This window comes from Eulemur rufifrons, chromosome 20 (genome assembly GCF_041146395.1).
Source record: "Eulemur rufifrons isolate Redbay chromosome 20, OSU_ERuf_1, whole genome shotgun sequence".
NCBI classification, from domain to species: Eukaryota; Metazoa; Chordata; class Mammalia; order Primates; family Lemuridae; genus Eulemur; species Eulemur rufifrons.
The window spans coordinates 27,738,593-27,764,729 of record NC_091002.1 but is presented as its reverse complement, the minus strand read 5'-3'; the positions used below and the strand labels follow the sequence as shown (position 1 = coordinate 27,764,729).

At 51.8% G+C, this 26,137-nt stretch overlaps 1 protein-coding gene across 3 annotated transcripts in view; it reads right to left on the bottom strand.

Annotated features, from left to right (window-relative positions):
* Window positions 1–612: 612 nt before the first annotated feature.
* The window catches only part of EBF4 (EBF family member 4), a 48,477-nt gene continuing 22,952 nt past the window's right edge, over window positions 613–26,137 (bottom strand). For 2 of the 3 annotated variants that reach the window (XM_069495484.1, XM_069495485.1), the window contains 11 exons: window positions 11,025–11,106; window positions 10,163–10,280; window positions 9,930–10,063; window positions 9,710–9,836; window positions 7,842–7,930; window positions 7,648–7,713; window positions 7,369–7,546; window positions 7,090–7,278; window positions 4,500–4,697; window positions 1,665–1,740; window positions 613–1,424 (listed from right to left, as the gene is read on the bottom strand). In XM_069495484.1, coding sequence (XP_069351585.1) covers window positions 1,670–1,740; window positions 4,500–4,697; window positions 7,090–7,278; window positions 7,369–7,546; window positions 7,648–7,713; window positions 7,842–7,930; window positions 9,710–9,836; window positions 9,930–10,063; window positions 10,163–10,280; window positions 11,025–11,106 — 1,252 coding nt within the window. In that variant the 3' untranslated portion in view covers window positions 613–1,424; window positions 1,665–1,669. Of the gene's footprint in view, window positions 1,425–1,664; window positions 1,741–4,499; window positions 4,698–7,089; window positions 7,279–7,368; window positions 7,547–7,647; window positions 7,714–7,841; window positions 7,931–9,709; window positions 9,837–9,929; window positions 10,064–10,162; window positions 10,281–11,024; window positions 11,107–26,137 lie in introns of those variants that run through there. The other variant, XM_069495486.1, reaches the window with a different exon arrangement.

Here is a 26,137-nt window from a genome sequence, read left to right as displayed (position 1 = left end):
TGTCTCAGGGGGACAATGGGATTCATCCTAGAGAGGAGGGTAGATGAGTGAAGGGGCTCAGGGGTCTTGTCTCTTTACCATCCCTCCTCTCAGTCTCCGAGGCAGGTGGGCCAGAAGGAGCCCGGGCCCTGGGGGGGATGGGTGGGGTTGGCGTGAGGCTCAGACAGGCAGCTGCGGGAGCCACAAGCCACCCCACCCAGCGCAGGCAAGGCCCTGCAGCCTCTGTTTTGGACTAGATCTCACTTTGAGCCCCTGCACATCTGGTGGCATTTGGTTTGCTCTGTCCTGGCTTCCAGCAATGTCCTGACAATCCCCACTTTGGCCCTGAGCAGACAGGTGGGGGCCTGAGTCCTCCGTGGCCTGACTGTGCTCCCAGCCAGAGCTCTTGGGGCCTGAGCCCATCTCCTGGGTCCTCAGGCCTGCTCGCCTGCTCCCCTCCCCACAGCACCCAAGAGTGGACTGGGCAGATGTGGGGTGGGGGGCAGGGAACACTTGCTTAGTTGAACTCCAGGGCTGTTTAAAAAGCCCAAGGGGCCAGAAGGCTGCCCAGGGGCACGGTTTCAGTTTCGAGGGGCCCCAGGAGAGCTGCTGACCTGCTGAGAAAAGCAAACCCACACCAAGGAAGCAGGCAAGAGAGGCCAGGCAGCCACCTGCATCTGGTTTATTGTTTTCTCCAAACTTAGCAGAGCAGAGTGTGAGGCCACCTGGGGGGCAGTTGGGCCCGTTCCATGGGGCCAGCCAGAGTTAGTGTGTGAGGGGGGGCCAGAGTCCGTGAGACAGCCACTGGGGAGAGACCCCAAAGTCAGGCAGCCTGGCAGCCCCTCTTCTGCCTCCTCTATGCCCGAGGCCCCCACAGGGAGGCATGATGCGGCAAGCATGAGTGCTCAGGTCTCGAAGGAAGCGGGGGCAGCGCGGCGCAGAGCGGCTATGGAGGCTCCATGGGAGCCCGGGCAGGCCTCCCGCGACCGCCGGGCACTGCCCTTTGCTCCGGAGAGGAGGTGGGATGCTGGGCCAGCTGAGATGGGTCAGATGCACACAGGACCTTTCCAGGTCACTTCTCCCTGAGCTGTCCTCTTTCCCACAGTCCCCATCCCACGCTCTCCTCACCCGACATCTCTGGTCTGCACAAGATCCATCTCCTTCAGAGGAACCAAGACCCAGCAAGTGAGCCCCGGCATCCCAGCACCCCCCTGGGGCGCTCCCCTGCCACGAGCATCTGCACAGCGCTGGAGCTTCCGAGCACCCCAAGAAAGGGAGGCGAGAGGAGCCTGTGGGGGTGGTGGGGGAGGCTTGAGCGCGAGGACGAAGGCCTTTCCCCGTTCAGCCCACGGGTTGAGGTGTGCCTGCAGCCCTGGCCCTGCCTCTGTCTGTGCCGCCATCCAGGAACCTCCAGTCTGGGCTCTGTGTGGGCAACACCTACAGACCTGGTGGGGAGAGACAGGGAGAGAAGACGGTCCTGGAGGAAGGCTGGCTGCAAGGGGACAGGAAGCCACTTCTCTCCCCTGTTCAGCTTGGGCCACTGGGATGGGCATGTGCCTCTGACAGCTGTCAGGCCCTGGACAGGAAGACCTGGGCCCCAGTTCCCCATCCCTGGTAAGGCCTTTTGGGGAGAGAGAGCCCATCTCGGGGCCGGGGGAGGAGGCAAGACTCAGCCAGAGACCTACCGTCATTAGGAGTACGCCAGGCCCTGAAGCCCCCGGGCTGGAGAGTGGAACTTGTCAGAGTCCTCAAAAGGCTGGTCTGCGGTGGTCGAGGAGAAGGGAGCCATAAGCCATGTGCTGCCTGGGGATCTCACCTGCCTGTCCCTCTATGGGCTGGGGACAGCAGGCAGGACATATAGCACTTTCTGAAGGCAGTCAGCCAGCCCTGGCCCTGGCCTGGGGGCAGCACTGCAGGTAAGGGGTGAGGGGCAGGTGCAGCCGCAGTCCTTGCTCCCCAGCTTCCTCCAGGGAGAGATGACTCTGGGCTCCCCTCCCCAGGCCTGCCTGTTTCAGAAGGCCCGTCTCACGGGGAGGGAGCAGATGGCCACGAACCAGGACAGAGAGGGAAAGAGGCCAGCCTCCAGGGCGCTGATTTATAGTGCAGCTGCACCAGCCTGTCTGCCTCCCACACCTACAAAGTTCATCACCTCACCACTCCTGCCCTGCCTGACCCCCTCCCACGGTTCCCTTTGCTGGCAGGGAAACCTGGTGGCCCCTGCCTTCCCCATCCCTCCCATCCTAAGCTCCAGACACACTTAAGAAAAATTATCCAAAACTTGGAAATAAGGCAAAAAATGACTGCAAATCCTTTCAAAGTCACCCAAGAGCCCTATCTAATGAGCCCACCTTAGGAGTCATCTTATTCTGGGGGATGTGACTTTTTTTTTACTTGTTCTGCACTACTGGGTAGGACCCAGGCTTTGTTAAGTTGGATGTTAACTTGGAGAACGTTGACAAATGACAACTTCTAGTTGGCAGAAAAGACAGGCCCCAAAGGAAGGCTGCAGGTTTATTGCTTTACTGCTCTGTAGAAGCAGTTTGCGTGGAGCAGTATTATTCCTGCCTTCTTTATTTTGCTAGCTTTAGTCTCTCCCATTCTCCTTTGAGCTGCTCTGTCCTCCTGTTAGCTCCCTCATTAATGGGTTAAATACGTCTTTAACATGCATTGGTACGAGCTATGCATCGAGCATTTCCAATGTGGGCTCCAACATCTCTGCCTTCCCCACCCACACACCTTCATCCCAAGGTCTCCTCTGTCCAGCGCATTCCTCCCCCGCTAGAAAGCTCTACTTATTCTTCAAACCCTGCTTGGGCAAGGTCTTCTCTGATGATGGCCCACCCTCTGGATGGTTTGCCCACCAGCCCCCATGCCTGCCCTCCCTCCCTGGCACGAAAGTTTGTTATGACTTGACTCACCAACACGGGCCTGCTGGTGCTGCCCAGAGCAGCAGCTCCTGGTGGGAAGGGGCCCTGTTCTACCCTCCGAGCAGGGCATGAGCACAGTGCTAAGAAGTTTTTGGACTGTGCTGGAATTGCTCTGTGTACCCTGGGTACGGTCGATTCTCTCAGGCTCCCTGGCTGCTGTGTACATGTGTCATCCTCAGTTGTTCTCCCAGGCCCTGTGCTTCCCCACTGTCCCTCCAGTGTCCAGGGACTCTCCCCGGAGCACAGAGACCCTACAGGGCACCATCCACAGCACCTCCCCGCCTCAGCGTGGAGGCCACCCCACCTGCCCAGCCTTGGATCCAGAGATGACTCTGGGGCCAAGCCACTGGCCTTGCTCTCGTGACAGGCATCCCAGCCTGACTGGCCCCCACAGCAGGCTGAGGACACCATGCAAGTGTCTATTCCTCCACCTTGAGGCCATTCCCTGGGAACTAATCTCAAGATGCTCTTTGAAAAATAGGTTTTGTGCTCAAATTTGCATTTTCTATTCCCTAGAAGATCCATCATGCACTCTAGCGCATTAAAGGCTCTGATAAATTCTTCAAACCACTTACCTAATTTGAACAACTGATTCTTTTCCAATGGCCCATTACTGTCCTGGGCAATGCCCCACAGGACATGCTCTAACCCGGCCCTAACCCGGCCTCTCGGCTCGGTGCCCAGCAAGCCACACTGCAGCCTTCTGCCGCTGGGTTTGAAGGGGTGCCCTTCTGACCCGTTTATTCACATAAGAATTCTATTTATTAAGCACCCACTATGTGCTAGGCACACAGCTAGGTGCTAAACTCTGTACTGAGTCCCAGGGGATCCCATGGAGACACCCCCCTAGCCAGGCACAGAAACACCTGTAAGCCTTTTGGGGAAGACACCCTCTTCCAGCCCTGCCCCAACCATCCCTGTCAGCTGGGCCCTGCCCCGCCCACATCCTGTGGTCCCCTTCCCCACAGGCAGTGCTCCCTCTGTCTGCTAGTGAGTTTCCAATGAGCACTCGGATGCGCAAAGTTCTGCTGGCTAAAAGGTTCTGCTGCGTGTGTGTAAAAGGAGAGAACCACCATTCCATTAATGAGATGCGGGAGGGGTGACTTGGTCTCAATTCTGAATCTGTAAAATGCGGGAGGGGAAGCCGGGCTAAACCTCATCTAAGGTCAGTCCCCTTCCATCGCAGTCTCTCACAGCGGTGTGTGCTACCCTCTGGTGGACACAGAGGCACAGGGCACAGGCATTCGGCCCACTTGGCTTCCTCTAGCTCCGAGGGTTGGGTCTTTGCTCTGGGCTCAACTGGCTGGCATAGGGGTGTTGGGGTGGTTTCCAGACCTTCCCCGACAGGGATTTGAATCCCTTCCTCTTGGCCAAGTGGTCAACTGAGAGTACCCGGAGTGGTGACCACCCCAAGCTGTGAGGCCCAGGGAAGTGGGGTCCAGATGGACCTCCCTGGACTCCTGCAGGGCTTCCTGCTTTCCACCCCCAGGAAGAGCTGGTCACTGGTGAGACGTGGACGGAGTGGGGCCACTCTAGCCCAGCTGCTCCGTCAGGGCCCTGCCTGGGCCACAGCGAGGCAGGTGGATCGCTCACCTGGAAGCCCCTCTCCGTGGGCTCTGGGGCAGGCCTGGGGTGGGGAGCTGGGTGGGCGCAGCACGGGGGCGAAGGCGCTCCTCTGTTTGACGGCGGAGATCATGTTGACAGGCGAGAAGGAGAAGACGCTGGTGGTGGGGGCCGTGGCCGGAAGGGACATGGAGGAGGCAGCCGCCAGCGGGGGGCTAGAAGGCATGACTCCGGGGCGGGGCAGGGAGGGGCAGGGGCAGCAGGGAAGGCAGTGGGAGACACAACAGGGAGACAGCACCAGAGTGAGCAGCTTGGTTGGGGCCCCGGCGTGGGCAGTGGGCCCCACATGGGCTGCTGCCCCAGGCCCCAGGCTCAGACCTCACTGGGAGCTGTGAGAGTCCTGGGCTTGCCGCCCTGGCTTTCTGGAGGGTTCTGGAGACTCTTTCTTAGGGCCGGAGATGACAAGGCCACACCAGGTAAAAACATAAGCAAAACCAGAACATCCAACAAAAGCAGAGAGTGGAGATGCCCCAAAGATGAGATGAACAAGAGTTGCAATAGGTTAGGATTCCTGCTGAAAACCCCTGGGATTCTGAGATGCTAGGAAGTATTTAGGGGCCCTGGGGCAAGTAGCCAGGTATGAATCTGGGGGGCACAAACAGGCTCCTGTTACAAGGTCTGTCTGTCCAGGACCATAGCTCATGCAAGCACCCTAACTTCCTGTACAGGTATGCTCTCCTTACCAACACCCCCAGTGTTCTGTCTGCCCCCTCCCACCCTCACCTTCACCCCAGGGCACTTTGTTTCTTTCCAGCTTAATGCAGGTCCTTGTCATCTCCAGCCTGGGCCCTGGAGGCCTCCTGTATCTCCCTCTTCCAGATGATCAATTTTAAAGAAATAAATCTTCCTGTTCTCCAACTCCCCAGCCATCCGGGGCTGTGGCTTGCTCTCCTGGGAATAGCAAGGGAGTCTCCTGCACACAGCCTGTGCCCGCCCCTTCCTCCTGCAGCCTCCTCTCCTGCCAAGGGCAGGACATCTCACCTTTCCTCATCTTCATCTAAACCTAGTTCCCTGCTCTCTCTTGTAAAGCCCAGTAGGGCTGTGATGTGAGTGTTGTCCAAGCCGCAGGCAATGGGGTTGGGCTGGGGCTTCCTGGAGGGAAGCGACAGCCTGAGAAGGCTGCCTTTGCCCTATGAGCATCTCCCCCTACTTTGATACAATGATGCCTCCAATGGCTGCCCCTCTTCCAAATGTCCTCAGCCCCATCTCCTTTAAGACAATGCTCACTGCTTGCTGGGGAGCCCCACGGAGGGCTTAAGATCAACGCTCAGAAGACGTACTATATCTCTCAAGGCCTAGAGCCCATAGCCACATTAGATAGGACTGACCCCTGGGCAAGTCCAGGGTGTCCCCAGCTGATGCTAGAAGCAGGATTTAAGCAGCTCTAGAATTCTCCATCTTTTTGCTGAATAGGGAGACCCCAGGTGGCTGGCGAGGAGGTGCAGGAACTGAATGCAAAGCATGGCCAGCTCGTTCTTGGGCAGCCTTCACCATTTCTCCAGCTCAGCACAGTCTCCCAGGACTGGAGGGACAACCTCTTTTATGACTGATAGGGAGGCTGCTTGCAGGCGAGCAGGGGTGGAGTTATCTCCCAAGCCTTGTGCTTTGCACACAGTAGGCGCTTTATAAATGTCTGCAGAATAGCTAAGTTAAAAAGAGCCCTAAACATGCTGATCTGGAGTTTCACGTTGGAAGAGACTTGAGGGCAGTGTAAAGTGGTCAGGCATAAAGCAATCATGGATGTCACCCATGACACCCAGGCATTGCCCATCCACCCAGCCCTGAGCTGCTCCACTCCGAGAAGCCAGATGAAGGATTTAGAGCGCACAGTCAGGGCTGGGACTGAGAAATCATACACTGTTTCCTAATTCTGCCTGGCCCTTTATGCATAGTGGCACATTCAGATCTAGAACAACCTTAGGCGAGGGGGTGGAACTGACCCTATTTTACTGAGAGGAAACTGAAGTTCAAAGTAGTATAGTAAAATTGCTGAATGCCAGACAGCTCCTGATTTGGACACTCAGACTCTGAGTACAGCTCTGACCACACAGAATTCACTCGCTGTGCGGGGCGACATCTCAGGGAACCGCATCCGCCCACCGCCCACCCGGCCTCTCCTCCAGGGGGGCTGGGGCCAGGTGGAAGCCCCTTCTCCGGAGCCCTGAGTTTCCTTAGGCTTCCAGCAGGGGGCGCCAGCCTCCTCCCGAAGTCGCGGCGAAGTCGGCTAGGTGGCTGTGCATCAGGTTTCCGCCGGACGTCCCCCCAGCCCACCCCATTAAAGCCGACTTCAGGAGGACTGCACAGCGAGAAGCAATGTGTGCGACTGGGGTCAGCAAGGAGAGCTAAAGGAGCAAGAAGTACTCCGGCCGCAGGACCCCGGGACGTGCGGCCGAGGGGTGGGGTCGAGGTTCAAGGGCAGGAAGAGGTCACACGCGGGGAGGGCTGGGCTTGCTCCCGAGGGCTAAGCCACTGTCTACCCTCTTGGGGGACCGCCTCGCTCCCCGGGATGGGCTAGCTGGACAGGGCCCCAGCCCCCTCCTCGCGGGCGGGGGACACTCACTGGCGAAGGGCGAGGTGGCCGTGGAGCCATTGAGGAAGCTGGGGGACCCAGGCACGCCGAGGCCGGCCACTCCTGGCGCTCCGTAGCCGCCGAGGCCAGCTCCGAGGCCACTGCCGTAGCTGCTCTGCTGCGAGCCCGGGCTGGGCGCGAACCCGCGGGGGGACGCGCTGCTGCAGCTGCGCGCGTAGCCTGCGGGAGAGCTGCGGTCAGGGGAGCAGCGCAGGCAGGGAAGGAGCCGTCGGGGCACCCGGGGGCTGCAGCGAGGCGCGGCGGACGCACCCGGCTCGGGTCCGGGCGTGGCGTCCCCGACGGCGATGGCCAGCGGGCTGCTGAAGGCGTTGATGCCCACGACGGCGGGGTGTGGGTGGCTCGGGGCCAGGGGTCCGAGCGGCGCAGGCGCCCGGGGGGCGCTGTACAGAGCCTCGGCCACGTCCGCCGCGCGCTTCAGGAGGAGCTCCTGCGAAGACAAGAGCGGGGCACGGCCGGGGCAGCCGCAGGCGCCGGGTGGGGGAGAGTCCCGGGCCCGGCGGCCCCAGGAGGCGGGCGGAGGCGCCATACCTGGTTACTGCTGGGCACTCCGTACAGCGCCTCCGCCAGGTCGGCCGCCCGCTTCAGCAGCACCTCCTGCGGGCAGGGGAGGAGACAGCGGGACGGAGGGGCAGCCCCCGGGGGCGGCGGAGGGGCCCTCGGGAGCCCCTCCTCACCCCCTCGCCCGCAGGACACCCTCGTCCCCGCCACACCCCTCTGAGTACCTTGGGCAGCCTCTCGGGGTCTCCGGGGTGTCTGGGAATGACTTTCTGTAGCCTCTGGAATCCGTAGTCAATGGTAGGCTCGTTCAGGGCTGGGGAGAGGGGCAGCGTTTGGAGGACGTTCCCTCCCAGAGAGGGACACAGGGCACAAAAAGCAGGCAAGCGACAAGTCCAGGAGTCTCGCTGCAGACCCTCTCCACCAAACCCAGCCCCAGGTCCCCGGAAAACTCTGGGTACACCGGTCAGCCAGGTTCAGGGAAGTTTCCTCAGTTCCTCAGTTTGTTCATTCATTCAACAAACACTGAGCCAGGCTCTGTGCCAGGCGCTTGGCATTAACACACATGCACAGTATGATCTCATTTGTGATTTAAAAAAAGGGAAATAGTACACACGTTCTAGCTTCTATACTCCTAGGGACCAAACAACGGAGAGGTTTTGTTTGTTTGTTTGTTTGAGACAGAGTCTCACTCTGTTGAGCTGGCTAGCATCAACCTAGCTCACAGCAACCTCAAACAATCCTCCTGCCTCAGCCTCCCGAGTAGCTGGGACTACAGGCAGGTGTCACCACGCCTGGCTAATTTTTTTTTTTTTTTTTGTAGAAACCGGGTCTTGCTTTTACTCAGGCTGTCCTAGAAGTCCTGAGCTCAAGTGATCGTCCTGCTTCCGCCTCCCAGAGTGCTAGGATCACAGGCGTGAGCCACTGGCCCGGCCAAGTTTTCTGTTTGCATTTGGTCATATCAGGAGTTTATTTATTATGAAAAAGAAAAAACCCAACGATCTCCATTTGTCACAGCCCAGGTGGACTCAGAAGCATCGAAGGGTTTAAAGGTTTGCATGCGCTGCAGGGAAGGGACTGGCCCGTGCCCAGGGCTCTCCAGAGGGTGCAGGAGTCCTCCTTGCCCTGTTTCTGCCCTCCTCCTCTTTGGGTAGCCTGGCCGGGACTTGAGCTACCAAAGTCCTACCTTCTCCTCCTCTAACTCTTGATTTAGTGAATTTCCTTTGGTTAGCGCCCCCTCCCCCCAAGCAGAAAGCACTTCTGGGTCTTTGCACTTGCCATTCCTTCTCCCTGTCTACCTCCCTAGTCATCCCTCCGGTTTCAGTTTAGCCCAGTTCAGCCGACACTCCCTGCCAGAGGTTTTGGTTAACTTGTCAACCTCTCCACCGAGCAACTCCACCCACCCCACACGGTGTTCTCCACTCAGCCTTCCCCCATTAGACTGGAGCTCCCTGAGGGTAAGTAGGGTCACTACTGAGTGTCTGGAGAAAGGCTCGATGGTTGGGGGCTGGGCGGGGGGCAGAGAAGTGAATGGCTTGGGCTGGGGTGGGAGGATGGAAGTGGAAAAATCCAGCCACTGGGATGGGATGGGGGCTTCTATGCTGCATCTCCACGTGTGTTAACGGCTCGCCCTGGCTTCGTGCAAGGTGTGTGTGTAGGCGAGTGTATGTGAGTGTGCATGCAGAGTGAAGCCTGGGTTGGCCTGGGGGAATCCAGAGACCCAGGCAAGATTTGGGGAGCAGCAAGCCCCTTTGGGGGCATCTTTGAAATAAACATCTCTGTGGAGGGGTTCTAGACCAGGAGGAGGGAGACACTTTGGTCAGAAAGCCCCAGGCAGAGGGAATGTTCCGCAGGGTGGGGACTCCGGGCCCAGGAAGGGACTGCGGAGCCAGAGGCCACGGAGGAAAGCACAGAAAGCCAGGAAAAGAAGGTCAGGCGTGCAGAGCGGTCATGAGGTATAAGTGGGTATAAGTGGGTATAGGTGGGGAGATGCCACACCGCAGACGCTGCTCTCTCGGAGAACAGACCGAGATTGCTGCGCTGGGTGGGGCTTCCTGAGGACCTTCCACCTCCCCTCCCCTGCCTGACTCCTTACCTGTGTAGACAAAGCGGCCGGGGGCTCCCTTGCAAAATTGCTTGGACTTGTAGGAGAGGGTCACTTCCACCACCCCGGGGATGTGCCGAGGGGGCGTCTGCACCCGGATGGCGTGGGGCGTGATTAGCTGCGAGGGGAGAGGGGAGGCCTGCAGGTCCCGTCCGGGCGAGGGGAGGGCCCAGCCCGGAGGCCCGGAGGGAGACTGGCGGGGGTGGCCCACCTCGCTCCACACGAGCACGTTTCCAAACACGACCTGCAACCCGTCGAAGAAGTTGTCGCCGATGACAATGACGGTAGCGCCGCCCGTGGTCCAGCCCTCCCCGGGGCTGATGGCCTTGATGCAGGGGGTAGCAGCTGGGAGGCAGGAGAGGACCCAGGTCAGGGGACCACGCCAAGGTGGGGGCTGGGGGCTGGCTGGGCCCGCGGTGGCCGGGCTAGGCCAGGGGTCCTGACCTTCGGAGGGGTCCAGGCGGCGCGCCCTGCGGCCATGCTTGGAATTGTTGTGCACAAACATGTTGTCGGACACGGCCAGCACGTGTCCATCCACGCTCACCGTTGTGGACACCACCACCTGTGGGGAGAGCCGAGGCCAGCCTGGCTGGGGCCCTCGGGGGCTTCCCGGGAGGGGAATGTGTGGGGAAGCAGCAACTTGAGACCTGTGGCTGGATGCTGAAATTTAGGGTCACTGATGGGCTCAACCCCAGGGGCTCAGCTGGAGGAATGGGGCCAGGTGGATCACATGACACCCCATGAACTGACCCCTCCAAAAGCCGGAAAAATCAAGAGCCCTGAAAGAACTCTAACTCCTAGGGCAAAGAGTGGCTACTGTTTTTGCAAACACATGAACTCTAGGCTGTATGCACAGGGCTCCTAGGCAGGAATGGGGTCTTGGGCAAGTGAGCACAGGGAGAAACAGGGGCAGGAACGCCTGCCCTGTTCCTGGAGGAAACAGGAGCTGCCTTCTCCCCCCACCCGGTGCACTGGGAGGGGTGCGCAGGTTGGGGATGTGCTAAGGGCAGCTGCTCTCCGCTTCACGCTATGCAAATTGCCTGGGTCGTTAATCATGTAAAAATGTCACAATTAGCATCTTCTTAAGTGGGACTCTAATGAAGCCTCCCTTGGCAGCCAGCATAAGTTGAGATGGAGCTGCCCCACCCCCAGCGGGCACCAGGCCCGAAGGCACAGGGCTGGGCAGAGATCTGCCCTGGGCGCTTTTCCCAGGGTGGCAGGCTCACAACCTTCCCTTTCACCTCCCTGCCTGGACACTATCAGGAAAGGGTGGGTTTGCGGGCAGGAACCCCCTCTCCAGACCCACCTGGAAGCGCCGCATGTCACGGGGATTCCCGGCATTCTTCAGGCAGTTCTGGTTGCATTTGAGGAAGAACTTGAGGAAGAATCTGAAACAGTGTGGTCAGTGGGCTCAAGGGTCTGGGGTTTCTTGAAACAGATGAACATCCAACTGCTCCCAGCCATGCCCCTGCCCAGTAGGGTGACTCCCGTCTGCCTGCTCACACACAGGCACACACCCCACGTTCCCATCACGAGCTGCACATACGCAGGGTGCCTGATACGCACCAAACAGACACATCACATGAACACTTCATTACACAGAACCGGCCTGTACATACAGTGTATGGAGCACACAGTGCTTATTTATCCCGCACAAGGTACATTCATCACAAAGAGTATGTCCATCATATACACTATATATATCTGTTACTCACAAATTATACCCAACACACTGTATACCCAACACATACATATACAGTGCATACTCCATACATAGCATGTACTCACACTTAGCCCATGTAACCTTATCGTACACTGTGTGTATACTCATCATAAATAGCATATCCATTATAGACACTGTATATGCCTTAGATACTATTACTCATACAGCCATCACACACACTCGGGGTATAGCCTTCACATAAGCTTATACAATAGGTACTCAACATACAGCCTATATGCATCACACACGGTACACTAATCTGTGCCCACCATGCACAGTTTATGCACATCCCACATGGTATATGCACAGAAACGATATGGAACACATAGAGTATATACATTAATACACCATTTCATCTTCTATATGATTACCCAAAATATAGTCATTGCAAATGCTGTATAGCCATCCCATATAGCAGATTGAGTCCTGCCAACGAGATCCACCCAGCAAATCCCCTTCTTACACATTCCATATCCATTATATATACAGCAAAAACCTAATCACACGGAGCATATACCCACTATATACACAGGGTGTATCTGTCAGACACGTGGTACAGATACATAGTGAATATCATCTTCTTCACATAGAGTAATTGGAAAAAAGTGCAGTATACGCCTGATGAAGCTGCTTTCTGTACAAACACATGAGCATTTGGTCCTCCACTCCTTCCAGGCAGTTGGCTGGGAGGGTGGGGCCTTGGTAGTTGGCTGGGAGGGTGGGGCCTTGGTCCCACCCCCACCAGTAAGGTAACCATGGGCAATATTCGGGCTGTTGTACTCTTAGTAAACTCAGAATACTATCAATATCTGCCTTTGCCCCTATAGGACTCCGTGAGCATCCAGGGAGATGCTCTTTGCAAACTGTAGAGTGCAGGGCCAAAGTCTGCCGTGGGTCCTGACATGGCACAGCCTCCTGGGCCATTGTATGAGTTCCTCTGGTCAGCTTCCTCATTTTACCTCCACCCATTCGGCAGGGATTTGGACTATACTATATACTAAAGTAAATAGCACATAAGGGTCCAAAACCAGGGAGTGTACCTTTAACTACTATACAGTCACTTACATACTATTTATATACCCAAATTTGAACATCCATTTGATTCACTGGAGTTGCCTCCCAAGTCTGCAAACATGAAATTCACATTCAGAGGGTGATTTGTTACAAGCCCTGAAAATCTAGTACCCAAAAAGGAGGTCTCCAAGTGCTGGGAGGAGTGGGCACAAGCCCTGGAATAGAGGTGTCCCAAGCGGGCAGCCCCTCATTGGGAGCTAGTGGCAGTCACTTTCCTGGAGATGCACCTCCCCAGGGCCCTGCTTCTGTCCACACTGCTGAACCCTCTGCACCTGTCACGCTCCCCTGCATAATGGGCACTCCCTTTGCTTTCCTTTCTGCAGAGACATTACATCAGTGCATGTCCATCCACAGTGGGTGCCACCCAGGAAATACTTTCACATAGTGTAGACCTTCTATACACCGCCACAGAGCACTCTGAGGTGCAGATACCTCATGGGATCCCAAACAGTGCACACCCACAGTGTAGACACTCCATTCACCCCTAGGGGATACCCTGCAGTGCAAACAGCTTACATAGTCACCAAAGTGTAGACACCATTGATACCCCTGTAGGTCACCCCAAGGTGCAGACACCTCCAATGCTCCCAAATAGTATACCTGAACAGTGTAGACACTCCATTTATCTCACTTTATATACTACAGTAATCACTCCTTACACCCCTGATGACATTCCATGGTGTAAACACCTCTACACCCACAGTAGTCACCTGATACATGGCCCACGTTCATATGTGACATAGAGTATAGACTCCCTAATCATACCCACAGTGCAAACCAGTTCATTTAAACTCAGTACTCATGTGCTCAGTCCTTTATCATGTGCTAGAAGGAGGGAAAAACACCAGGATGGGATGTAGTCCCTGTCCTGAAGGGGATGAATGCTAACCTGGGGATACCACTGGTGATGCAACGAGCATGGGAGTGCCCCCCAAAAGATGACACGCACTTCCCGTACATCCACACAGGTGCCTGCTGCACCCAACCCCACTCCCAAGAAAAAGGGTCCCTGAGATGGGGCCGAGATGTGACCTAGGCCAGGTAAATCCTTCCGCATCCGTGAACGAGAGAGTAGCAATCAACGGCTGCGGAGGTACCTGCCAGTCCTGCCTCTGGGACATCCTTTACTTCCCACTCCCAAGGCTGCTGTTTCCCTGCAGGGTCCTGGTCCCTCACTGGCCCTTCCTCAAGCCCTTGCTCAGCAGGTCTCCCCACACTGTCCATTTCCTATACAGGCCCACTTGTCCTTGGGATCCACAGCAATTCTCATGCCCTGTCTGGCTAACCCTTTTCTGGCCACTCTAGGCTTCAAGGACCATCTGCTGTTCCTGAGAGCCCTGGGGCCCTGCCAGCACCTCCATCTATTTGGACCTGCCCCAGGATGAGTAAGACGCAACCAGCACAAGGACTGGGCCCGCCATGGGGCACCGAGGGTCAGTCCCCTTTTCCCTTCCCTCTGAGGCTCTACCTCAGAGCCAGCACACAGTCAATGCCATCAGTGGTGCTGCCGAAACCTCACCCACTTCCAGCTGGTAGTCCGAGAGGCTGCTCCCAGTCTGAGAGCCTGCAGCCCCCCAGTCTGAGGCCGAGCCAGTGCAAACACCCTCCAGGAGGACTGCCACTACTGCCGCCCACCCTGCCAGCCTGAGGAGTGTGAAGAAAACGATCCACAACTTGGAAATAAGCAGACCATTGGGAGTCCTTTCCAAGTCATGCTGGAGTGGTGGTTTTTAAAGTGTGGCACTCATACCAGCATCAGCATCACCTGGGTGCTGGCTAGAAATGCAGAATCTCCCCCACCTCAGATCTGCTGAATCAGAAACTCTTGGGGTGGGGCCCAGACATCCGTGTGTTCATAAGCCCTGCACGTGACTCTGATGCACCCTAAAGTTGGAAACCCACTGCTCTAGAGCTGCGCTATCCAGTATGGTAGCCACTAGCCCTGCACGACATTGAACCCTAGTCCGAATTTGAGATGTCCTCTAAGTGTAAAACACGCATCGGATTTTAAAGACTTAGTTAGAAAAAAGGATATTAAAGAATTCATTGGTATTCTTTTATATTGATTGTATGTTGAAAGGACAATGTTTTAGATATATTGCGTTAAATAAATTATCAAAATTAGTTTTACCAGTTTCTTGTTTTTAAAAATGTGGCTACTAGAAAATTTAACATTATGTATGTGGCTTGCATTATATTTATATCAGACAAGTCTGCTCTAGAGTATTCTGTTAATGAAGCCACCTAAGAGTCATCTGATTCCCCACGGGAAAGTAACTTTGACTCATATTTACTATTGATTGTAAAGTTAGGTGCTAATTTGCAGAAAACTGATAAGATGCAAATGATATTTCTCAGAAGAAGTAAATAATCTCTATCTGTTCAGTAGAGAAATTCACCCTAAGGTTACAATTTTATTGTCCTGTGGACATTAATTAGCTTTGTCTCTAACTTGGCAATCTTATTCCAGTATTCTTCACATACCCCCTGCTTCTCCCTCTCCCCCTCCATATGCACATATCAGTCAGTTTCTCTTAGTCGTCTTGGAACCAGCTTTGTCATCCCACTGGTTCCCTCATCAGTAAATTGTATATGGCTGGGTGCAGTGGCTCATGCCTGTAATCCTGGCACTTTAGGAGGCCAAGGTGGGAGGGATGGCTTGAGGTCAGGAGTTCTAGACCACTCTGAACAAGAGTGAGACCCTGTCTCTACAAAAAATAGAAGAATTATCTGGGCATGGTGGCATACACCTGTAGCCCCAGCTACTTGGGAGGCTGAGGGAGGAGGATTGCTTGAGGCCAGGAGTTTGAGGTTACAGTGAGCTGTGATGACAACCACTGCACTCTAGCTGGGGCAACAGAGTGAGACCCTATCTCAAAAAAAAAAAAAAAAAACCCAAAATCAAACATCACCAAAAAAAAAAGAAAGAAAGAAAACTTTGACACATTCTCAATAACAACTTGTATGAGAATCACGCTTTTAACATTTTGAAGATTGTGCTTTGGCAAAGGTGACTGGCCCCAAAGGCTCCTGCCCTGCAAGGCTAGGCCTGGAGTTGGAGGACTTCTGCTGGGGTCCAGGAGGGCCAGGAGTAGTGCCCCAGTCCTCTCCTCTGTCCCTAGAGTGCCTGCCTCCCCTCCCCCTCAGGGTAGGCTCAGGGTCCCCTGGTCCTGTCCTTCCCCACCAGGGTGAACTGAGAATAGCTCAGGAGACTTCTCCCTAGACTGACACTCATGGGCTGACACTGTATTCCACCTGAGCAATTGGGAAAGGATGAGAATGGAGTCGGGGACGAAGAAAGAAGGGTAGTAGCTCCTCCCAGCCATGTCTGTGCAGAGGCCAGATGTGGGTGTGGGGGCTGGGGACTGGGGGAGAGTCAGGGGACCCTCTGGACAGAGAAGCTGGAGGGACACAAATACACACGTGGACAAGGAAACTGAGGGACTGTGCTCTCCTTGAAAGAAGAGATCCTGGACAGGGTCCGAGTAAGCGAGGAGAAGATTCTGGGCCTGGGACACCCTACGGGGACCTGAGGCAGGAAAGGATGTGTGCTTTGTTGAGGGGCTGTGAAGCACCCCCATCTCCAAAGCCTGGATGAGCCCAGGGTGTGCCCTGAGCAGCCCTCCTCACCCCTGGCCCTGTGGGGCTGGGAGGGGTCTAGGGAAGCCCCTTTTTCCTGACTGGGCTGACCCTCAGTGGGGGAAGCAAGGCCAAGGGTGACCGGAGGACCCCCATGGAGAGTGAGCACTGTAGGACCAATGCCATCCCCACTGGTGGCCACAAGGCTCTCTGGGGGCGCGGCCTTCTCATCTGGACCTCACAGAGAGGGTTGTGAGGGAAAGGGCAAGTCCCCAGAGCTGCCATCACTGGAAGAAAATGCCGTAAATACAACACGAGTTACAAATAAAATGCATCAGGCAGGTACTAAGTAAAAAGATAAAAAGTGAACCCAGTCTAATCTATCAAGCACTTAGCAAGAGTCTGGAACTCTACCGTGTTGCTTACTTGGCATCATCTTGCTTAATACTCTCAACACTCTGGCGTGGTATAGATCTGTAATCGTCCCCACTTTACAGATGGGAAAACCAAGGTTAAGCAAGAATAAGCTACATAGTCATGGTAATGCCAAAGTTGGGATATGAACTTGGGTCTTTATGAACCACTGATGCTGACAAGAGTCACGGAAAAGTCCCCCTAGGTGGGACTCTCAGAGGCCAGCCCAGGCTGGTGCTGCAGGACTGTCCGGCAAGTCCTCCTTTAAAAGCAGCTGAGAGACGGGCTGTGTGGGGACCAGTGTAGCTATTTTATGGGCATTTTCTCAAGATTGCAAATGTAACAGGGTTGCAAAGGAGAAATCAGGTCCCTTTGCTCCTAATTTTGGGCCTTCGGCTGTTTTGACTGCTACTTTCTCTCGGTCTGAGATTTCCAGGATTAAAGAACAACTGAACAACAGGGTATAAGTGGTTCATTATTCTAGTCTGCCTATATTCAACATTCTCTATAATGAAAAGTTTAATACAAGACCAGATGAAGAGCTGTGACCAGTGGTCATCCAGTTACTAAAGCACTGAAAGGGTGCCACACATCATGACTCTGATGCCTATGATTTAAATGACAGCTAAGAGTAGTTCACCTGCACACCTACCTTTCTACATCCTGAACTTAATCTAGCCCTCCTAATTTTTCTATAAATGCTTTTTATTACTCCCTGTAAAAGCAGCTCAAGATGAAATTTAAATGAACCTTTCCTGTCAATGGAGTATTTCCTACCAAAGAAGCAAATGTTGGATTGAGTATGGTTCAAGCGCAAACATTTGACTTGCACACAACTTCACAGGGGTGACACCATTGCATAAGGAAAGCTCCCCTAGCATGGTGCTTTTCCCAAAGGGACGCTCAGTAGATAAAGTGTGGAGGTGATTGATGTGAGTCCACTATTAATCTCTGGGTCCTCAAAGGTTGGGATGGAGCTCTTTGGAAGGCAATGTTCAGGTATTGTAGAGTGGGTTGATGTGCTTGATTCCCCCACCCCCAGCTGCTGTGCTGGCTGTTAAATGGCTCACAGCTGCCCCCACTACCTGAGAATTACCTGCAGCCAGGAGGAGCACACACTCTGCACTGGCAGCCCACAGCCAATGACAGATTGATGTCACCAGGAGGAACAACTCTTGGGGCCATTCATACTCCAGCCCTCCCCATGCGATCAGGCTGACACTAGACTTCAGCTGAGGCCACCTCCTTGCCAAGCTCCCTCTAAGCCCCACCTGCTTCCAATAAACCACTTTCACAGGAACCCCCATCTCAGGCTTTGCTTCCAGGGATCCCATCCTGAGAAATCTCAGGTCACAGAGCTGTTGTACACGGGCTTTTTCCTCCCTGCATCTCTGTGAGACACTTAGTTAGGGCTGAAATTATGCTCCCACTTCCCAAGAGAAAGCTGTTAGTAACTCACAGAGCTGGAGGAAGAGCCCAAGTGTATTTTCAACTACAGGACGGTCAAGGGCAAGGAAGCACAGGTGCGGCCCAATAGAACCTTTTCCAGAATCATATGCACTAGCCACGTGTGGCTATTGAGCACTTGAAATTTTGTGGCTAGAGTGACTGAGCAATTCAATTTTAAATTCCATTTCATTTCATTTTAATTAATTTAAATTTAAATAGTCACATGCAGCTCGTGACTACCATACTGGACAGTGCAGTGAATGGATACACGAGTGGGGGCAGAGTGTTCAAAACGGAGTGTCCTGTGAAGGTCTTGGGAAAGAAGGCAGATTGACAGCAAAGGGTAGAATGCAATTGGATATGTTTCCAAGCCCCAAATTGGCACTGCAGCCTGGGATGGGGAAATGGGGGAGCTGGACCCTCTGCTAATTATTATCCTAAAGGATTTGCCTTTAAGCTCATGAGCCTCAGAAGAAACAGAACATCTTTTGGGCAGAGTGGCTCTCCAGGGTCCTCACCGTCTGCTGCTCTCTATCCCAGCTCAGGGACAGAGGATACAGATGGCTGGACCATTCATTCCCTCATTCATTCCATACACCCACTTAAAAAGATGGATTAAATACCTTCTCTGTGTCAGGCACTGGAGATCTAGAAGTGAACAAGATCTTAAAAAAATTACACTCCAACAGGAAAGAGAAACTCAGTAAAACAGAGTGGTGGGTGGGCAGGGCGGGAGGCTCTGCCAAGTGTAGTCTGCTCCCAGCCACACATTTCACCTGGGAGAGGGGGGAGGGCTCCCAGAGCTCACATTTGACCTCGGGCATTGGGTTTTGGAGCACCTTACAGAGAAGCAGCTGTCAAGGGCACTCCCTGCAAAGGGACTAACAGCTCGGCCGCAGGGCAGGTGGCATGGATGGCCCCCTCACCCAGTGGTGCCCGACAAGAGCGAGGAGGGCAGTGTGGGCCAGGGCCTGGGGGTTGGCACCAAATCATGAAGGATGTAGACCCTGTGGGCTATGGGGAGTCCGCAGGTGATGCCTTACTGACTGTGTCATTTGGAAGAGTCATTTTGCCTCCAGGGAGAAGCAGGCACCACAGGGCCTAGGCTAGAGAAGGGAACGAGAATGAGGAAGTTGCTGTGACACTTCAGGCCCATGTGGCCTACAGTAGCAGCCAAGACAGAGTGTCCCCAGGGCCATAGCCACCTGCCAGGCCTGGACCTGGCCTCCCCACCATGATCCCCACCGGGTAGAGGTGGCTACAGTGCAGATGGGCCCGGGGACTATAAATAGCCAGGGCGCATACATTAGCATGCCAATGCTCCCGCGCCCCATCCTCTATGCTAATGGCCCACCATGCGCCTGAACACCTTCTGTTCCCCTGCATGCATTTGCATGCACAATTAGCATAATCTTGTATAATTAATGAACAGCGTCAATTTTAGCTCCTAAGTAATTTGATTAACATGTTGATAGGGCACTTACTAGGCTCTCCAAACCTCAGGGCTGGGCATGGGGCCTGAGGAGAAGGGGAGGGGGGCTGAGAGACTGCTAAGGGCCCCCGGCTGCCCAGAAGAGTGGAGGTGACTCCACTTCCCCCAAACTGGGCCTGAGGGGAGGGGAAGAGGGGTGGAGAGAGGCTGCTGATAGTGGTCTCTGGGCACTGCCTGCAGAGTGGCAGGGACAGGCTGGAGAGTGGTCGCTGTGGTTTGTGCCCACATGGACACAGACAGACACTCGTCCCCTGCAGTCCCCCCACCTGGGGAGTCTTCTGCGAATGCAAGATATTGGACTCCACAGGAAGAATGGGAGAGAAGGAGCAGTAGAGAAAAAGTAGGAGGGGTGGGGGATGGGGGATGGACAGGCAGTCGGAAGCCGCAGAGTTGGAAGGGGGCTTGTGAGTGATATGGGGGTACAAAGTGAAGGGGCGAGTCCTGAGACTGAAGGTAAGAAGGTGCGTGTTCCTAGGGCCTCTGGAGGCCAGAGACCTCGGCACCTCCTATTTATGAATTATATGAGAGGTGCGTAGGGGGGTGTTGGCAGGGCCTGGCATCTTTTGCAATTCACCAAACACCCAGGGCAGAGAGAACAGACAGAAGGCTGAGGGTGGCCCCTTCCTATTCAGAGAAAGACCCACTCCCAGCCCCAGACATCCCAGGTCCCCGGCAGAGTCTCACACTCCTGCTCATCACTGACTGTGGCCAGAGTCAGGAAGTCCTGCCTTGGTGCTCCCTGAACGTCCTAACTGCTGTCTACTCAGCTGCACTCACCCTCTAAGGTGACCCATGGGGTGGGGTGGCAGGGGCATAAGAAATGACACTGTGACAGTCACTGCACTGGGAGCTGCATGAATATACCTAACTGCACAGCGTCCTTCCCTTCCCAGCATCCTTGCCGGATGGGCTTATTGGTCAGCCCCATCTTGCAAATTAGGGAACTGAAGCTGAGAGAGGTGAGACCTTGCTCCAAGTTACACGGCCAGACATCCCAGGCTGGCTTGAGCCCCCAGCCCTGAATAACCCTTCACTTTATTGGGAGAACCTATCATTCAAGTTGCAGACAGCTCACTCATTAGCCACCCCCCCCCACCTATTATGGCTGCCTCATGCCTGCACCCCCTCTCTTCCTCCAATTTCCCATGGGGGCATTGCCCAAAGCTCTACTCCTGCCTCAGCATGGTGGCTCCAAGCTTGGCTTCAGCTGCTCAGAGATCTTCTCCCAAGTCCTTGCTCTGAATTAGGGGTCCCTGGGGGACCACTGGCTTTATAACTGGCATCTCAGCTTATATGACCCCCAGGGCACATAAGGAAATCTCTCTTGAACCCCCCTCTGGTTCTCCCTCTCTCGAATGCTCCAAGCTCTGAAAAGCCTGGGGTGGGGGAAGTGCAGTGCTTTCAGGTGGCAAGAGGGAAAACCTAGTCCCACCTCCGCACCGACCCAGCAGGGAGGTTCTGGGACCTTCAGAGGAATTGCCAGCATGTGTCTGCACAGGAGCCTGTGCTTGTAGCACGAGTGTGGGAGCAAAGAGACCCTGTGCTGCTGGAAAGAGTGGAAGGGGACAGACACTATTACGGGCTTGTTTTGTGGCTTTGGAGGAAAACAGGGCATGTTGCATTGACCACTGGATTAGAAAGGGGGGCTGATTCTTTTGCACCTCCCACGACTCCTTCTCATCAAATTGCATTTGTCAGGTTTGCCTGATCTAGGGATTGGAGTCTAGGTTTGCCCCTAACAGGAAACATTAGAGTTACCTCCACCGGGTGGCTCAGACCTGACCTGTTTCAACAGTGTCACCGAACAACACCCACTGTGCAGCAGGCACCACTACATGCCAGGGAGCATCCATAGCCCCAGCTCCTGTCTACCCTTGGCAGCCAGAGGAGGAGAACTATGGGCCTCCCATGGGAGAGAATCTTCCACCCCCACCCCCATCCCAGGGTCATCCTGGCCAATTAAGCAAATATTTAAAGTCTTAGAGCTGTGATGGCCAATAAGTAGTCAGATGTGGTTATTTAAGTTTGACTTAATTAAAATTAAGTACAATGAAAAATTCAGTTCCTCTGTCATAGTCGCTATATTTCAAGTGCCCAATAGCTATGTGTGGCTACTATACTGGTCAGTGCAGAACAGTCCCATCACCGCAGAAAGTTCTGTTGGATAGTGTTGTCTTAAAGCCTTACATTGTTCTCTGTTTCCTCGTATCATTATGTAATTATGGGTAGTCTCAACTAGCCTCTCTTCAAGTTCACTGATTTTTTTTCATAATTATGAAATGTTGTTTACATAATTAGGTTTTATCTCTTCACCTGCTCTGTAAGCTTTCAGAGGGCAGGAATCATTGTTTAAGCTCCTCTCTTCTATCATAGCGCCTGCCCCACAGAAGGTGCTAATTGATTCATGATGGAACTCAAGAGTCAAAAATTACTGCGACATGATGAATGCTGGACCAAAGCACCCAAATCGCTTTTAACAGGGAACAACAAACATAAAATCCTGTACTCAGGTTAAAAATATCAATTGCAGGGGCTGGGCATGGTGCCTCATGCCTGTAATCCCAGAACTTTGGGAGGCTAAAGTGGGAGGATCACTTGAGGCCAGGAGTTCAAGGCAGCTTGGGCAACATAGCGAGACCCTGTTTATATTAAAAAAAAAAAAAAAGAAAGGAAAAAGGGGAATAGATCTACCAGTTATTAAAACATGTTTTAAATATTCAAAAATTAAGACAGCATCATATTGTCACATGAATAAACCAATGGAATAATAAAATTGAATAGAAAATCCAGAAATACGCAAAATTACATTTAGGAATTTAGAATATGGCATGGATGATATTGCTTTTTTTTTTTTTTTGAGACAGAGTCTCGCTCTGTTGCCTGGGCTAGAGTGCCATGGCATCAGCCTAGCTCACAGCAACCTCAAACTTCTGGGCTCAAGCAATCCTTCTGCCTCAGCCTCCCGAGTAGCTGGGACTACAAGCATGTGCCACCATGCCCGGCTAATTTTTTCTATATATTTTTAGCTGTTCAGATCATTTCTTTCTATTTTAAGTAGAGATAGGGTCTCATTCTTGCTCAGGCTGGTCTCGAACTCCTGACCTCGAGCGATCCTCCCGCCTCAGCCTCCCAGAGTGCTAAGATTACAGGCATGAGCCACCTCGCTCAGCGATGACATTTCTAATTGGCAGAAGAGAGATGGATTTTTCAGTAAATGCTATTGGGACAACTGGTAGCCACAAGAAAAAAAAAATACAGGTGAATCCATATTTTCTACCTTTCACCATGATAAATTCTGAATGGATGATTTCTTCTTCCAGGATTATGGTAGACTGCATATCCTGAGGTGCTCTCCTAATACGACTAGATACTGAGCTTTTATCAAAAAGGCAAGGAAAATCTATAAGAATATTAAAAAACAAAAATAAGTGAGTTGAAATCTGATTGGGAGCCATGAGCTATGAGCTAACACAGGATCAAGATTGTACTTGTGGCAAATGCCAACATAAACATTAGGATGGAGAATAAGAACTACCTGAGGGGAGGGGCCCTGGATCCTCTGAGGAACCCCAAAAGGTCCCAGGTTGTTTAGCATCCCCTTCGTGGTGGAATCAAACAAAATCCTTCGAGGAAAACATTAGCTCATTAGTTCAACCAAATATGAGCTAAAACAACCACCACTACAACAACAAAAACACCAAACACAGAAATAGGCTATCATGAGTGATAGTCAGCAAAAATAATAAACAACAGATTTAGAGCCCCAAGGACTTCAGAAATTGAAATTACTAAATAAAGAATGTAAAATAGGCCGGGCGCGGTGGCTCACGCCTGTAATCCTAGCACTCTGGGAGGCCGAGGTGGGCGGATCGTTTGAGCTCAGGAGTTCGAGACCAGCCTGAGCAAGAGCGAGACCCCATCTCTACTAAAAATACAAAGAAATTATATGGACAGCTAAAAATATATATAGAAAAAAAATTAGCCGGGCATGGTGGTGCATGCCTGTAGTCCCAGCTACTCGGGAGGCTGAGACAGGAGGATCGCTTGAGCTCAGGAGTTTGAGGTTGCTGTGAGCTAGGCTAACGCCATGGCACTCACTCTAGCCTGGGCAACAGGGTGAGACTTTGTCTCAAAAAAAAAAAAAAAAAAAGAATGTAAAATAACAACAAAAACTTTAATGAAATAAAAAATTAATTAAAAAATGAGCAAGCAAGAAGAGACTACCCGAATAACCAAACATATTTGAAAAATATTTAAATAAAACTTTTAGAAATGAAAAATAAAATCATTGAAATAAAAAACTCATTGGATGAATTAAATAATAGATTTGATACTGCTAAAGAGAGAACTAATGAAGTGGAAGATGAATAAAAAACAATTATCCAGAATGCAGTATAAAGAGAAAAACAGGTAGAAAATATAAAATTGTTTAGGATACATGAAGGACAGAATAAAAAGGTCTACCTTTGGAGTGTTAGAGGAGAAAAGAGAGAAAATGAATGAGATGTAACATTAGGAAAGACAAAGGCTAAAAAATTTCCAGAAGTGTTGAAAGATGTATATCCATAGAAACAAATAGGCTAACAAATTCTAAGCAGGATTTTATAAAATCCACACGGAAACACATCAGAATGAAACTGAAGGCTTTAAAGACAAACAGAAGCTCTTAAATATCACTAGACAGGAAAGTGAGTTTGCCTACAAAAGAATGACAATTACACTGGACTTTCCAATAAAAAAAATGGAAATATTTTTAAAGCGATAAGCAAAAAGTAACTGTCAATCTAGAATGTTGTTCCCGGAACAACCATCTTCCAAGGAAGAGAGTGATATAGACATATAGAGTAAAACAAAAGTAAGAATGTTGGTTAGCACCAGCAGACCTTCACTAAAGGAACTTCTGAAAGATGTACTTCAGAAAGAAAGAAAATAATCCCAAAGGAAGTTGTGAAATGCAAGAAAGAGGTGTGCGAAAAAAAAAAAAAATTAAAAAATTGGTAAATCTAAAGAAAAATTATTCATGTATAATAAAATGAATAATAACAATGAATGGAGTTAAAAATAGGGCAAGGGTGATAGAATGGTCTAAGGTCAGTTGTGGGCCAGTAAATGGTGAACAATCATTTCCAGATTGTCAGGGTGAAAACCCCTGTGGATAGTGTTATTGATTTCCATAGTTGTATGTTTCCATCATGGCTGATTTTATGCCACCAATGTGACATCACTGAAGACGGAATTGAGAAGAGATGCTAACGACCAGTATGAGCCAGCTGCAACACATCACTGCCAAAGATTCTAATAGTCAGGGAAGGAATTATGACTTTCTTAAGAATATGTAGTTAATTTCAAACGTAACAACTAAAAGAATAGAAATGAAATGAATACACTTCCAAACCAGTAAAGGGAAAAAATGGAATAAGAAACACACATACAATATCAAACAAAATACTCAATTTTTTAAATAGCATGAAAGGAACACAAAGAAAGAAGAAGTGGAACCAATAGAAAACACAAAGTAACACAGTAGAAAATAGTTAAAATATGTTGTACATATTAAATATACACAATTTTTTATTTGTCAATTATACTTTAATAAAGTTGGAAAAAATCAATAATCTCAAAAGTAATGGACTAAACTTGCCAGTTAAAAAGTAGATTAGATTTTTTAAAAATCCAGCAACATACTGTTAAAAGAGAAAACATCTGAAAATAAGGGCACATGTTGGTTGAAAATAAATACAGGATAAAATGAATCTGAGGCAAATATAACCAAAAGTAAATAGATGAAGCCTGTAAACAATATAAGATAAAATAGACTTTGAGGCCAGGCGCATGGCTCATGCCTGTAATCCCAGCACTTTGGGAGGCCGAGGTGGGAGGATTACTTGAGGCCAGGAGTTTGAGACCAGCCTGAGCAAAAGTGAGACCCCATCTTTATAAAAAACACAAAAATTATCTGGGCATGGTGGCACATGCCTGTAGTCCTAGGTACTCAGGAGGCTGAGGCTTGAGCCTAGGAGTTGGAGGGTGCAGCTAGCTGTGATCATACCATTGCACTCTGGCCTGGGTGACAGGGTGAGACTTAGACTCAAAAAAAAAAAAAAAAAAAAGAAAAGGAAGCACACCACTAGCTACAGAATATAAAGGAATAAGGTTAGTTACTAACAGTACTGAGACAACCACAGGTACTAGACTTGTAGCTTTGTTGTTTCTTAGAGAAAGCATTTGAGATTAAAGGAGATTTTGGTAACTTTATTTCCTAAAAGTTCCATCCTAGGAATATGTTTGCTTCTATATCTCCACTCCTTTATTTATTTATTTTTTCCGAGACGTCTCTCTCTGTCACCCAGGCTAGAATGCAGTGGCATCATCACTGTAACCTCAAACTCCTGAGCTCAAGCGATCCTCCTGCCTCATCCTCCTGAGTAGCTGGGGCTACAGGCATGTACCACCACGCCCGGCTAATTTTTCTATTTTCTGTAGAGATGAGGTCTCGCTCTAGGTCAGGTTAGTCAGGTTAGTCTCGAACTCCTGGCCTCAAGCAATCCTCCTGCACCAGCCTCCCAGAGGGCTAGGATTACAGGTGTGAGCCATTGTGTCCAGCCTACATCTTCACTTCTTTAAAAACAAATAGAGACAAAGACAAAATCTTATCTTTTTTTTTTTTTTTTTTTTTGAGACACAGTCT